Source organism: Chaetomium fimeti (assembly GCF_033439085.1).
Source record: "Chaetomium fimeti strain CBS 168.71 chromosome Unknown B0H64scaffold_6, whole genome shotgun sequence".
NCBI lineage: Eukaryota > Fungi > Ascomycota > Sordariomycetes > Sordariales > Chaetomiaceae > Chaetomium > Chaetomium fimeti.
The window spans coordinates 2,001,520-2,015,644 of NW_026944334.1; the positions used below are offsets into that span (position 1 = coordinate 2,001,520).

Here is a 14,125-nt window from a genome sequence, read left to right on the forward strand (position 1 = left end):
ACGTCATTGGGCTGTTCATGGTGTGTCCGTCCTCGAGGGTTTCTATTTTACTTTGCATATTGCATCAAAGCCCGTTGTTGGTTGTTGTTCTCTCTGTCTTGCATACACTTCAGCGTCTCGCCCGAGGCCGTGTCTCTCTCTCCCCCTCGTCTATACATAACATACCTTACATACCTCGTATCGTCCGATTCCACTTGTCTCGATTCTTTCCAGTCGCCCGTTTTTCAATTGCTTTGTTCACCAGTCTCGGTTCTTGTGTAAATTCCACGTCCCGCCATCATCGCATTTCTTCCTTGTCTTGCCGGTAATTCGTTCTTCAACGGCCTCAACTTTCTGGGTGGACTACCAATGTCGCCCTCATAATCTCTAATTACTCTAATACTCCCGGTGCCAGAGTCTGGGACTCGCCGCCAGGCAATTGGCAGCACCAAGGCCTCATCCGGCCTTCCGAATCGGTTTTGGCTGCCCACATGGTGTGAGCAACCGTCAGCCATTCACCTTCGAGCTCGTGACCCGAGCATACGAACCCCCCCAGGACCATTGGCAACACATCACACCTCGCACTGACACCGGTGCGGGAGTGGTGAGGCCCCCAGTGGTGCTTCTTCATCATGTTCAGAGTAGCAACTCTGCTCCTGCAGCTGACGCTATGGGTTGCTACCGCCCGCGCCTTCTTCCCCTTCGTCCCGGCAGGCCACTGCGCACCAGATGAGGAGTGCGGTCATGTAAGTGTCGGGGGGAAGAGGGCCAATGATGGGTCAGATCAGACATCCGAAGGGATTACAGTCGACCTTTACCATAGGCCGACTCGTGTACGTCTTCCCGGACTCTCCGCCGGTGTTGTACCAACACCTAGTATCAACCGCATGCGTATGCTAACATGTTTGATAGCCTCATGACCCCTCAAAGTTTGACCCGATAGCCGAAGCCGCCGCCCGGCTCACTCGCAAATTCGGGAAACCGCAAGCTGCAGCCGGGTCCGAGTTGAGCAAGAGGAAGAATACATACGCCGTATCCAAGCCGGCCACTCCGACCGCGCCCAACAGCGCGGGTATCTATCAATACGGCCCCGACTATTCGTACTTCATCAGGGTCCAAGTGGGCGAGGCCCAGCAACCATTCTACATGCTGCTCGACACGGGTGCTTCCAACACATGGATCATGGGCTCCGACTGCGAGTCAGATGCCTGCCACCTACACGACACCTTTGACCCCAGCTCTTCAAAGTCGTGGCGGACAAAGAATAAGGGATTCACGATCCAGTACGGCTCGGGGAACCTCACAGGGAGCGTCGGTCAGGACACGGCTACGTTTGCTGGCATTACACACGATCTGTCGTTTGGGCTGGCCAACTACACCACGGACGACTTCAAGCACTTTGCCTTTGATGGCATCCTCGGTCTTGCCACGAGCCCGTCGGTGACAGGGACGTTCTTGCAGACACTCAGGGAGAAGAAGGTGCTGGACTCGCTCATCGTGAGCATATCGATGAACCGGGCTTCGGACGGGGGGAATGACGGCCAGGTGACGTTCGGCGGGATCGACAAGACCAAATACAAGGGCGAGATCACATATCACAGCATCGGACCCGACCAGAAGGAAAAGGGCGAATGGGCCGTCACGTTGGACGATGCGAGTCTCAACGGCAAGTCAGCCGGCCTCCAAAGCAAACTCGCCTACATCGATACGGGCACATCCTTCATCTTTGCGCCGCCGGACGACCTAGCCGCGCTGTTCAAGCTGATCCCCGGGTCGAGCTCATCGCAGAACGGAGATTACATGGAGTACCAGGTCCCGTGCGACACGACGCTACCAATCCACCTCAGCTTTTCGGGCGTCGACTACCAGATCTCGGCTGATGACTGGGTCGTGCAGAGGGGGGAGAACAAGTGCATCGCCAGCCTCTACGGCTACGAGGTGTACAAGGGCACCTGGCTGATCGGCGACACATTCCTGAAGAACGTCTATAGCGTCTTCGACGCCGACAAGATGCGTATCGGCTTCGCGGCGAAACCGGCACCCCAGCCCAAGCCAACGTCCACGAAGGTCGACTCGTCCGCCACGACTCTTGCACCCGTGGCCACGTCGGGGGCGGCGGGTAACGACGCGGCGCAGCCCATCATGCCCGGGTTTAGCGGGCAGGAGTCGCGCCCGCCTGGGGCTGCCCCAACGTCGACGGGTCCGGGCGCTACGCACACCGAGGTCAACGCCGGGAGTCAACTGCGGGGTGGCATGTATGGTTTTGCTCTGTGCATCGCCGTCGCTGTTGTCATGGCCGGGTGAGAAGGTCATGAGACCGGACACGCTTCAGTTTACAGCCTGGCTGCTCTGCTTGATTTGAGGAGCGAGCATGGGGGGGATAAAAAAAAAGAAATATAGCCAGCCACAGATCAGGCTGGTGGAAATGCTACCACTCGACTACGGTAGTTGTGTGTGTGTATGGTTCGTGTCCACGTCTGGCAAACGAGCGGGCGGTTGAGTTTGCGAACATGATACCCCAGGAGAAAGGCGTGGACAGGCGCGGATAGGGTGAGCTGAAGGCTCAGATAAATATATGGCTCGCGGATAATTAGGAGAACCTGTGGATTTGTCTGTAATATCTTATAATAAGATTCTGTGAAATAACACAGTTAAAAATTCTTTTCGCAGCTTGGGTCGTTTACGAGATGGAGTCTGTCCGTATGCCGACCATGTTTGGCCATTCCTTACTGTGTACGAGTAACTCCTTCGTATGACGTCCGGATCCGTCCGGGAGTCGCCTGTTTCAGCTGTTCCATTCCGCCCGCGCTCACCAACCTGTGCGACCCCTGAACCGGCCTGCAGCACCCGACAGGGGTCTAATTGGCGGCCCGGGATTCAGGTCTGGGCTGATTGCATTTTGTAACGCTGTTCTGCAATTGCCCTGAAAGTCACTTTAACAACTTCTTGCCGAGATCGACATCTTTGTTTGACAAAACCACCCGCTATACCGATCTGTACTTCCAAAAGATCTTGTCCCGCACAGAGGCCGAGACTGAGACTGACCCGGCTTGCGACTGCGCAAAATGCCCTGAGTGCAGCAGAATGGCCAGGGCCACATCTCATGGCGCTGCAGCAGCTGCCAACATTAACAACCGACACGGCGCAACATCATCCTCCCCTTCCACAGCAGCCGGAAACACCAACGAAGAGGCCACCGGCCTACTCTCCCCCAACCCCGACCACGGAGACGACGGAGACGGCGACGATGACGGCACCCACGGCCTCATAGTCCACCCGGGCTCTCCCCACGACAGCACCACCAACCCGCGCACCCCCCGGACCCCAAACCGCGTGCGCTTCGACCTGCGCCCGACCTTTGTCGACGACGCCGACAACACCCACACCCACACCCACAGCAATGGCTCCGCCAACAACAACAACAACCACAACACCGACATCTACCCGGCCCGCGAGAGCTTCGACACCGACTTCTCCCTCGACGACGACGACGAAGCGGGCCCACTCACCCAGCACCACACCCGCACCCACACCCAACAGCGCGTCCCCCTCCTCACCGGCATCGAAGCACCCTCCATAACCGTCGCCACCACGGCGGGCAGCCCCGGCGACGACGACGCCGAAGCCTGGCTAGCCGCCGAGCGCGCCCGCCCCAAATCCTCCCTCCCGTCCGCCTTCATGAACATGGCCAACAGCATCATCGGCGCGGGCATCATCGGGCAGCCGTACGCCTTCCGCCAGGCGGGCCTGCTGGCGGGAACGGTGCTGCTGGTGGTGCTGACGGTGGTGGTGGACTGGACGATCCGGCTGATCGTGGTGAACTCGAAGCTGAGCGGGGCGAGTTCCTTTCAGGGCACCGTGGAGAAGTGTTTTGGGCGGACGGGCTTGGTGGCGATCAGCGTGGCGCAGTGGGCGTTTGCGTTTGGGGGGATGGTGGCGTTTGGGGTGATTGTGGGGGATAGTATTCCCAGTGTGTTGAGGGCGGTGTGGCCTGGGTTGAGGGAGATGCCCGTGCTGGGGCTGTTGGCCGATCGCAGGGTTGTGATTGTGGTGTTTACGGTGGGGATTAGCTATCCGCTGGCGCTGTATAGGGATATTGCGAAGGTGAGTTCTTCCTCCTCCTCCTCCTCCGCTGGTTCTTTCTGGGTTACGTGTGGGGAAATAGGGGGTAGGGGATGAGGGCTGATTGTTGGTGTGGGAGGTAGCTGGCCAAGGCGAGTACGCTCGCGGTGGTGAGCATGGCGGTGATTGTGGTGACGGTGGTGGTGCAGGGCGCGATGGTGCCGGCTGAGGAGAGGGGGTCGCTGAAGGACTGGCGGATGTTGGTGGTCAACGACGGGATATTCCAGGCCATCGGGGTGATATCGTTCGGTATGTTTTTGACGGCACTTAAAGCTTCCTAGAACTGTCGCTAACAAAATCCAGCCTTTGTCTGCCACCACAACTCCCTCCTGATCTACGGCTCCCTCGAGAAGCCCACCATCGACCGCTTCGCCAGGGTCACCCACATCTCGACGGGTGTGTCCATGGTCGCCTGCCTCCTCATGGCCCTGTCGGGCTTCCTCACCTTCGGCGACAAGACGATGGGCAACGTGCTCAACAACTTCCCCGCCGACAACACCATGGTCAACATCGCGCGCCTCTGCTTCGGCCTCAACATGCTGACCACCCTGCCGCTCGAGGCCTTCGTCTGCCGCGAGGTCATGTTCAACTACTACTTCCCGGGCGAGCCCTTCAACATGAACCTGCACCTCATCTTCAGCTCCAGCCTGGTGTTCAGCGCCATGGTGCTGAGCCTGCTGACGTGCGACCTGGGCACCGTGTTCGACCTCGTCGGCGGCACCAGCGCCGCCGCCATGGCCTACATCCTGCCGCCGCTGTGCTACATCAAGCTCACGACGCGCTCGTGGAAGACCTACGTGGCCTGGGCAGTCGCGGCGTTTGGGTGTACGGTTATGGTGATGAGCATGCTCCAGGCGATTGGGAAGATTATCAAAGGTGAGTTACTGACTACCGCGTACGAACTTGATTCGTGACATAGCGACGACTGACTGTGGAGTTATAGGCGAGGGGGATACCAGGCAGTGTTATTGAGATGGATAGACTAACTAATATTTTCTGGGATTGTACATAATACCAGCGGCATGATAGAAGGGCGGGCAAGCGATCGGAGTTTGATTCGTAGTCCTAGCATTGGTCCAGCATGGCGTCAGGCTTGCTCAACTATTCATATACACATCATATCTTAGACTTCTCGATGTGAAGCAGGCTGATAAAACGCGGTGCTCGCGATCCAGATCATCCCCGTCACATCACATGGCACCGGCGAGCCTGTGTAGTTTCATGGCTCTGGGCGCCCCTGTTATTCCCTTGTGATATCAACTCACTCATGATAAACACAGGAAGCTAGGCTCTATCTTATATGTCGGCCGGGCGTCGCGAAAGGACCGACATGAAAGCTACCAAGTAAATTAAGGAAATGATTGTCGCCTTTTAAGTAATGTGTATTTTATAAATGATATACCTAAATATCCAGCCTCGTTCAACCCATTGCTACTTTGACTCGTTTATTGTTCTGCATCATCTCTTTTGCCTAATCCCACCCCCTCCCGTCGTTTAACTCCCAAGATGCCTTTTAACCCACCCCTTTTTAGCTAACCAGCGCATCACTCACCTGCCTCTGAACCGGCCACGGGGGAGACCTCGCGCTCCGTCGGAGCACTTGGCGTGGGGAACCCGCCGCTTCCCGCATCACACATTACACACCCCGCACCCTAACCCACCCGCCTGATCCCCGCCTGATCCCGCCCTTCGACGTATCCGCTTATCGACGAATAGGCGCCGTGACGACGCGGGTGCCACCGAGTTCAAGGTGGGCTGCTGGTTGGGGGTTTGGTTACCTACCGTGAATCGTTCTGCCCCCGCTTTCCACCCACTGGGGGACGTTCCACACAACACACACCTTCAGAGGAGGGGTTCTTCGGTGTGCGGGTCCTATCGGGGTTGTGTGACGCCGGTAGGTCCAGGTCAAAAGGTCGCGGGGTGGTCATTCGGGGGGAGTTAGTTTCGATTTGCAAATGCAAACCGGCTGACTTATTGGATGGAGGGGTGCGGAGGTGGGCGGGTTGGCTGCCTGGATGCAGCCTTCTTGTTCGTGGATGGAAGTTGCGTTGGGCGGGTGGTTCGCCTCGTGCAGCCAGAGCAGCAGGCTACCCGCCGAATCGACCTTGCCGATGCAGCAGAAACGGGGCGTACGAGACCAAAACGGGCAAGAGTCGAGTTTGAGTGGGAGAGTGGTTGAGGGAAGGAGGGATGGGGGGAGGATGGAGGTTGTTAATAAAAGACCCCGCTCTCCCACCCACAAGTTGGACCTCGTGTTGAACCCTTCATCTGCTTGAATCTTGCAACAAACAACGAAGACTTCAGGAACCAAAACTTGCCCATACCGGCCAACCCCCAACCAACAACACAACACAACCAAGTCAACATGCACCACAGCACCTGCCCCAAGTGCGGAGTGGCGTCTGACGGTGAGAACAAGTCCTGCGGGTCCTGCGGTGCCGTGAGTGCTCTCCATATCACCTCCCCGTTACCGCCTTCCCATTCCGGCGTGTAACTACCTACCTATCTGTTCGTGTCGGCGGCCACCTAACCCGTACCAACAGAGCTGCCCCGTTTAAATACCGACGCGCAACCATCACGCCCAGGCATACCATACCCTCTGTCTTTTCCAGCTCTATCGATTGCCGGGCAATGATTCATGAACAGTCTGGTTTCTCTCACGCAGTTCAGTCATCTCGCAAGATATTCTCTCGTAGTATAGGAAAGCGAGGGTGGCACTTTAGCAGTGGCTTGACGTCAGTTTGGGGAGCATCGTCAATGAATGAAGGATGATCGCCGAAGTCCCGTCCTCTCCCAAGTGACTGTCTCGGTGCTTTATGAAACCGATCGTTCTTCCGTGATGTAAAGCGACCACACATGTACAGTCAACGACCACAACTCTTCCACTCAAGAGGAAAAAGCCTCGGCTCCCATTAACCCAGTGAATAGGAAGGTAAGTGTTCAAATGGCAGGTTATTTTCTCCATCCCATGCTGGGGGCGAGGCACGAACACGACGATGTAAAGCGAGACAACACAGCAAGGGACTCTGTGAATTATTCAACGTCAACAAGAGACACACACAGCCTGGTCCAAAAAAAGAGCATGAATAAATAGATAGCTAACTAGTAAAAACGAGGATGGAAAACCGCGGTACCGTCAAGTAATCTGAGACAGAAAAAAAAAGGACAAGATAGAAAAGGAAGAGGACGCGTTGGATTATTGCATGCCGCCCAGTATTTGCTTAGCCGGCCATCTCCAACTCAGCCGAGACGTAGGGCCCGCGTGGGCAGTACCCCAGAATTACCCACGATGCTCGTGATTGCATCCTCCCTTTCCTCGGCTCGCAGCTGCCAACCTCGAGTTCTCGCTTCTCCGTCCTTCACCAGGGGCGCCCGCTTACCACTTTCCGGGAGCACGCGGCCGTTCACCATTCGGCGTTTCTCACGCCGGCTGGGAAAACAAGTGTGAGGAATTCTATCTCTCTTTCTAGGGCCAAGGTCCCCATCGTGACGGGCGTTCTGTTGCCAAGATGGTCGAGGTCGGCCAACAGTGGTTGACAGCCGTGAAGGTGGCTATTCGTAATCGCCCTACGCTTAGGCGATGACGCACTTGCTCTTCTTTTTCCCGGCCTTCTTGAGGAGAGCCGCCCGTGTCGCGAATTCGAACACCTCACGGACACCCTCGTTGGTCTTGGCCGAGCACTCGAGGTACTTGGTAGCCTTGATGTTGTTGGCAACCGTTGTGCCCTGTTTACCGTATCGCGTTAGTGTCTGCTTCCTTATCTTGGACAACCGGAGGCCGCCTCTTGGCGGGTCATCCGGGGCTCATTCTGATGCGGCTTACCTGCTCAGGGGTCACGGGTTGCTGGCTGGTCTTGCGGAGCTCCTCGATCGTCTTCTGGTCGAAACGCAGGTCCTTCTTGCAGCCAACCAGGATCTTGGGGACATCGGGGCAGAAGTGATGTACCTCAGAGCACCACTATAGAGGAGTAGAGTTAGTAAACCTGAGAACTATCTGCCGCGTGACGCGTTCATCGGGAATGGCTTGGACCGAAACTGACCTTCTCGCCAACGTTATCCAGGGAGTCGGGCGAGTCGACGGCAAAGCAGATTAGGATGACGTGGGAGTCGGGGTATGACAGGGGCCGCAGACGGTCGTAGTCTTCCTGGCCAGCCGTATCCCATAGCGCCAGCTCAACGTGCTTTCCATCGACCTCGACATCGGCAACGTAGTTTTCGAACACAGTGGGGACGTAAACCTGCATGCCATGTTAGCCAGTGAAGCGGCAAGGTTTGTTTGGGTTCGATGCGGTGAGGAAAGGCTGGCCGAAGCAGGGAGCTATCGGGGTAGGGGAGCCGAAACGTCGAGGCGGTCTGCGGCAATGCAGGGCTCAAACAGAAACGACTGTTGTTCAGGGCGCGAAATGAAGCGGACGAAGTCGACTTACCTCTGGGAAGGTACCCTTAGAGAAAACACTGGTAGAAGAAGCGAGTTAGTATGGGGAACGCGTCCATCACGAGGAGATGGCGGCCAAGCGTCAAGGTGGTCCTCAACCGACCGAGGTCGATAGGTTGAGCAAAGGCACTCACATCAACAAGCAGGTCTTGCCGCAGGCACCGTCGCCGACGATGACCAGCTTTCTGCGCAGCTCGGCGGCCATGGTTGCTGGGGACGAGAGCTGTGTGATGAAGAAGGGTGTCGAGTGGGTTTGGTGATGCTGCAGCAGGATGAGCTGCAAGCAAGGCGCAGGATTTGGAAGTCGCCGGAGAAAGAAACAACGGCGGTCGCGGGTCGCGGTGAATGAGGGAAAGCGGCAGGCGATGCCTCTGGGAGAATCGGTCGCCGGTTTGTTGATGCAGCAAACGCAAGAGAGATGGAAAAGGTGAAAAGTGGAGGAAGTGCTCGGGTGTGGAAAAGAGCCAGAAGTCAGCGGTCGCTGCAATTGATGACAGAGAAAGGGCGACAGTGCTCAGTGCGCTGGGGGAATGGCCGGGAAGAAGGGGTTGAGTGGGTGCGGCCGAGAATGGGGCGCTCTGAGTGGACAGGACCCTGTCAGGCTTCGGGGGGCTTGCTCGAGTGCTGTTCGCTTGGTCTGCGCTGATAGGAGGCAGCACGAGGACCAAGTATCGGTCCCTTTTCGTGTTTTATTTTTCGGCACTTTTGTAATGAACGAGACGCAATGCACGGTGATGCAACCGGGAGGAGGCAAGCTTTGCAATTGCTCTCTAGGTATCAGAGTTTGCAGAATTTCTGGAGAGTTGGCAGGACTTCTTTTCCGCTTCTTATCGGGAGAGAAGGGCTGGAAAACGGGAAGTCGTCATCAGATGGCTGCGGCCGGTCTGAACTGGGACGGACCAGTCAGTTTCCCTTGATGCTTGCTTTGTCGATCGGGGCCCAGGAAGGCTGGCCCAGGGCTGGCAAACTCCGCAGCAAACGATACGGCAGCCCCTGAATGGGTTGCGGAGCCTTCCAACACTTGTCATTCATTCAGTAACTCACTCACGACCTGCGGATGACGGGCTTGAAAGTCGGTTGATTTCTTCGCTTTCAGGGCACGTGAGGATGACTGCATTCTCGGGTCCTGTAACCAGGCGGTGGCAGGCAGCGCAAGATGTGACTCCTGCCGGACAAGGTCTCGTTAAGCATTTGCCCCTTGTTGGACACGTCCGCTGAGGTAGGCATCGGGAGAACCCAGAGCAGAGCCTTGAGCTTGAAGAGTCCCTTGGTACGGAATATGTGTTCGTAGAACTCCGGAATCATTCTCTGAGATCCAGCACGGCGGTACTACATATGGGAGAGTGTTAGGCTCAGCTGCCCTCGCCTCTCTGCCGTCACAGATCATCATTATAAAACGACGGCCTGCCCTTGAGTGTCGGAGTGGTGGGCAAGTGTGGAATTGGAGACCTCCCTTCTGCAGCTCCATGTGCTTTGCACTAAAACCGGGATGGGGAGTTGTGGCGCGTGCCCCCGCGTCCTGGCCACGAGCGGCCCGCAAAGTCCTAGGCCATAGGACTCGGGTGGCCTGCCTAGGTAGGGGACCGAGCTTTCCCAGCAGGAGAGTCCAGTGGAACAGCGGTGCGGATTCCAGGTTCCAGCTCGTGAGTGAGCACAAGAGCCGCAATTCCATGCTTCGGGGACAAGAAAACGCCCTCGGCCAAATTGTTGCAAACCCCAGAACTCCAATGGCACGGGATCACGAGCATTGGGCGAAACGTTGCGGAGACGCGGGCTGTGGGCCATGAACTCACAGGGTTTCGGGGGCGTGATGGGACTTGTTATTGCATTGGGACCCTTCTCTTCTTGTGATTGTGTTCCTCTTGTTGATGTTGGCCGCTGCTTTCCCAAACAATTCCTGCATTCGGACAAGTTTACAGATTTATGCAAGTGTGGTGCATGAATGGGCCGAGGAGATGCATGAGAGATCCTTGCACAAAAACCTGGAGTGCTTGACTTCTCAGCGGAGCCTGCTCGGCCGACTGTCAGCTGTCAGTACATCCTGCCAGCCGCTCGAAAGAACGGGCCTCGACGAAGAGGGTGGGGCCCATTGGACGCTTTGGGATCAGTTGCGAAGGTAACTTTTTCGAGATGGTGGGCAATCGTCGAGACGGAACAGCCTGGGACTCACTTCGGAACCCCCACACGACGATATTGACCGACACCGCTCGCCCGCCAAATCCCCGGGCCCTCCCCGACCAGGCAACTCGATTGACCTGACTACGGCCTCCTCCCACAACCCCGCCGGCGCCATGGACAAAATTCTTCGCCGTGTGCGCATGGCTGAGCGCAATGTTGCACGGCGAACCAAACGCCAGAAATATATCGTCGACGGCGGCAACCGCCGCGCCGATATTCGGGGGACTGCCCAAACAAGAGGACACGCTGGTGCTGAGCTTGGGGCTGCTATCAAGGCCCGGCACGAGGAGCTCGAGCTGGGTCCTCTCGCACCAAAACGCGACGTCTTCAAACCCGACAAGTTGGCCAACTACTGGGGTGCAATCTCTACCGACCGGGCCACACTCACAACCCCCATCACCGATGCGCAACTAGACGCCCGTTGCGCTTGGGCGGGCGGGTCGAAGTTGCTTTGTCTGGCTCGGGGTGACAGGGTCGTCGTCACCGAAGGCCCTTACAAAGGTCAAATTTCCACCATTTCTCTTATCATAAAGACTTCCATGTCGGTCGAGCTCGAGGGCAACCTCGGCCTTGTAAGGTTCCTTCCCAATGTCTACGCCCGGCGTCACGCTCACACATATGGAAACAGACCAACGTCCAGGTTCCCTCCTACATGCTCCAGGACGGCCAAACGACCATCCAGCAGGTCAAGTCGTACTTTCCCATCTCATCCGTCCGGCTCGTACACCCGATCGAAGACCCGGCGACCGGTACGACCCGCGACGTCATAATCCGCGAGCTCAAGCCCGTCCGGGTCAAGCACGACCGGCCGACGCGCAAGGTCTTCTTCTCGCGCGTGGTCCCCGGCCTGAACGTACAGATCCCCTGGCCCAAGGTGGCGCCGAATCAGAGAGAAAACCATGCGTTCGACACGCTACGCCTTGAGGTCGAGGAGCGCACCTTCGTGCCGACGCTCCTGCGCCCGCCCATGCCCGAGACGGTGCTCGACGAGCTACGCAACCGGTATTCCAAGTTTCGCACCCGCCACACCCCCGAGTACATCGCCGAGGTCGAGGCGCGCGAGGCCGAGAAGAAGGCCCGCCGCAAGGGCGCCCGCGTCGACGAGATGCTGCTGCCCGTGCAGGAGTACAACCGCAAGATGCGTGAGCAGCGCCGCGAGCGCGGCGCCCCCGAGCTCTCCGAGGAGATGCTCGAGAAGATTGGCGAGGTTATTGCCAAGAACAAGTTGGCCAGGTCACAAGGTGCTGTTGCGCCCGCGGAGGCAGAAGTGGACAAGGTGCAGAAAGCGGTCGAGGAGCTGTCGCTTGGGGGCGATGTGCAGGGGACGACTGGCGGGGAGCAACCGAGGCCATGAGCGGAGCCACGAAGCTGCTTTCCGAGCAGGACTCCCTCCTACGAGCCAATATCCCTTCACCTTCCGGGCAACAAATGAAATGGAGCACGGGAAGAGAGAGAGGCGGTTGTAACATCGCTGTCACGACAGCAATCTGTGCTCCTATTCCGTGTAACGATAGTGTGGATATAGAGCATATACCATGGGACTTCTGTCCCGATTTCGACACATGCCTCAAGGGCTCAGGGCCCACATCAACGGACACGGGGGTTTGATGACATGTGATCTCGCCCGGATACTGGTCTTCTGCCTCTTAGGAGGAGCGATACCTGGAATATAACATATCACATAGTTCGTTGCGGACCTCGCGGGCACCTTGCGAAAGTGACGGACAACAAGCCCGCCAGTGATGAATTCGATGTTCACCAGAAATTTATAACCAAACCCCCCACCCCCCAGAACCCAGATCCCGCAACAACCTGGACCGAAGTCCACGACGGGCTGGTGCCCGCTACCAAACACAGCCAGACCTCTGCAACCTCTCCATTGGCATTGGCCGGCCGTCCAACGCCCCTCAACCAACCAGCAACCAGACCTACCAGGCCTGTCAGGCAGCCCCAGCACACCGAACCTTCCACGCCCTCCCGCTGCATCGCCACGCGCGAACCCCTTCTCCTTTCGTCACTCGAAGACCGTAATGAAGCGCTCCGATAGGGCTGGTTCGTTCTCGACCTGGCTGAAATGCAAGGCGGCGTCCAGGCACACCGGCTCAAACACGATACAACCATTAACACACACACACAACACAGACACACATACACAAAAACAGGGCGTCGAAACCACTCGGCAGGGTTTGACCGGGTCTGCTACCCACCACTTACCCACCACCCCCTGTTGAACTCGAAAAAAGGCGAGGCGAGGCAAGGCGGGCCTCACTCAGCACGCGTCGTGTGTCGTGTCAATGGAAGGGCGAGTGACCTCCATATTTGGCTCGTGTGATTGTGTCTGCACAGCTCGTATGATAAAGACAGAGGGTGGTTCCGGGCGTTACTTCGTAACTCCGGGTTGTCGCCACGCAAGGCAAATTTGCCAACTTACACGCCCGCTTGTGTTACCTCTTTGTTGCCCCACGAGGCGGTCAACGCGGAAGCAGTGGAATTCGAATATTTTTTTTTTGCCTTGCCTCCCAGACTCCCTCTGTGGGTTTTTTTTTGATATCGAGACCTACGACATTCGAAATTTCACTTTCCTAGACACAACTGTTTCAACGGGAGGGTGCCCCCGAAAGGGCTCTGGCTTCAGTAACGACTGTTCCCTTCGGTATATAATGTGCTATCTTTGACCCCTTAGCTCCCCGAATCTCGTCCTGCGAAAAGGCGTCCTGTTTTCCCCATAATTCGAGCCCTTCTTGTTGCTTACGCCTTCGACAGAGTTGGGATATCATTTCTCGCCAGACACCCCTCGACCTGCCCAACTCGGAGCAAAAGCCATGCGTGGTAGAAACCATGAAGAGGCCGAGCAATAACCAAAGACTATAACCCCAAGACACTAGTCCTGTCGTTTCTTTTCGCCCCCCCACAGATGCCATTAGGCATTGTGGTGTTCTGTCATCCAAACCCCCTCGTCAAGCCTCAGGACTTCCGTCGGCGAGCCGAGTTATATAAAGGAACGTCGTTCAGCAAACAAGTACTCCAAGGAAAGGAATCTCAACCCAAGTCACCCAAAACGAGCCCAGCCATCACGGAAGAACGAAGCAAAACAGACAAGCCCGAGACTCGACAAGATCCCTCACAGAGGCTACCAGCCTTGCCCTCGCAGACTACCAACGAAAGAAAACCGGCGAATAAAACGGGATGATGGAGTCCCAATGATGCGGTTCGGGTTCCGGTCCCGTTTCTGTCAATATATAATGACGTCTCGTCGTCTGCAATGGTATAAAATGAGAACCCGGAACACCCTCAACAAATGACCCCTGAAAACCGACCGAGATTTGCAGCAAAATATCCAACAACGACACAAGAACCAAAACCAAGAAAGAGACAACACAAAAGAGAACCCGGCCATTCGGCGACGGCTTT

At 56.8% G+C, this 14,125-nt stretch overlaps 3 protein-coding genes across 3 annotated transcripts; 2 read left to right on the top strand and 1 right to left on the bottom strand.

The window, feature by feature from the left end:
- Nucleotides 1-611: 611 nt before the first annotated feature.
- B0H64DRAFT_345970 (uncharacterized protein) lies at nt 612-5,509 on the top strand (the record flags this gene model as incomplete). Its single annotated transcript, XM_062801325.1, has 6 exons — nt 612-812; nt 892-2,279; nt 2,910-4,083; nt 4,185-4,350; nt 4,405-4,977; nt 5,045-5,509. The coding sequence occupies 6 exons, from the start codon at nt 612-614 to the stop codon at nt 5,071-5,073; spliced, it is 3,531 nt and encodes a 1,176-aa protein (XP_062656965.1). The 3' UTR covers nt 5,074-5,509.
- A 2,084-nt stretch (nt 5,510-7,593) lies between these two features.
- B0H64DRAFT_213748 (neuronal RhoA GEF protein) lies at nt 7,594-8,903 on the bottom strand. The gene is made up of 5 exons (XM_062799469.1): nt 8,671-8,903; nt 8,529-8,556; nt 8,142-8,339; nt 7,925-8,059; nt 7,594-7,827 (listed from the first exon to the last, which is right to left on the bottom strand). The coding sequence occupies exons 1-5, from the start codon at nt 8,739-8,741 to the stop codon at nt 7,675-7,677; spliced, it is 585 nt and encodes a 194-aa protein (XP_062656966.1). The 5' UTR covers nt 8,742-8,903; the 3' UTR covers nt 7,594-7,674.
- A 1,122-nt stretch (nt 8,904-10,025) lies between these two features.
- Nucleotides 10,026-12,068, top strand: B0H64DRAFT_419195 (uncharacterized protein; the record flags this gene model as incomplete). Its single annotated transcript, XM_062805363.1, has 5 exons — nt 10,026-10,052; nt 10,112-10,140; nt 10,170-10,312; nt 10,667-11,286; nt 11,343-12,068. 5 exons carry the CDS (start codon nt 10,026-10,028, stop codon nt 12,066-12,068), a joined length of 1,545 nt encoding a protein of 514 aa, XP_062656967.1.
- Between the last annotated feature and the right edge of the window lie 2,057 nt (nt 12,069-14,125).

Coding starts and splice junctions, on each gene's coding strand:
- B0H64DRAFT_213748 (XM_062799469.1), bottom strand. CDS start 8,741: ATGGCCGCCGAGCTGCGCAGAAAGCTGGTCATCGTCGGCGACGGTGCC. Junction 8,557..8,670: donor GGCAAGACCTGCTTGTTGAT/GTGAGTGCCTTT, acceptor TTCTTCTACCAG/TGTTTTCTCTAAGGGTACCT. Junction 8,060..8,141: donor TGGATAACGTTGGCGAGAAG/GTCAGTTTCGGT, acceptor ACTCCTCTATAG/TGGTGCTCTGAGGTACATCA.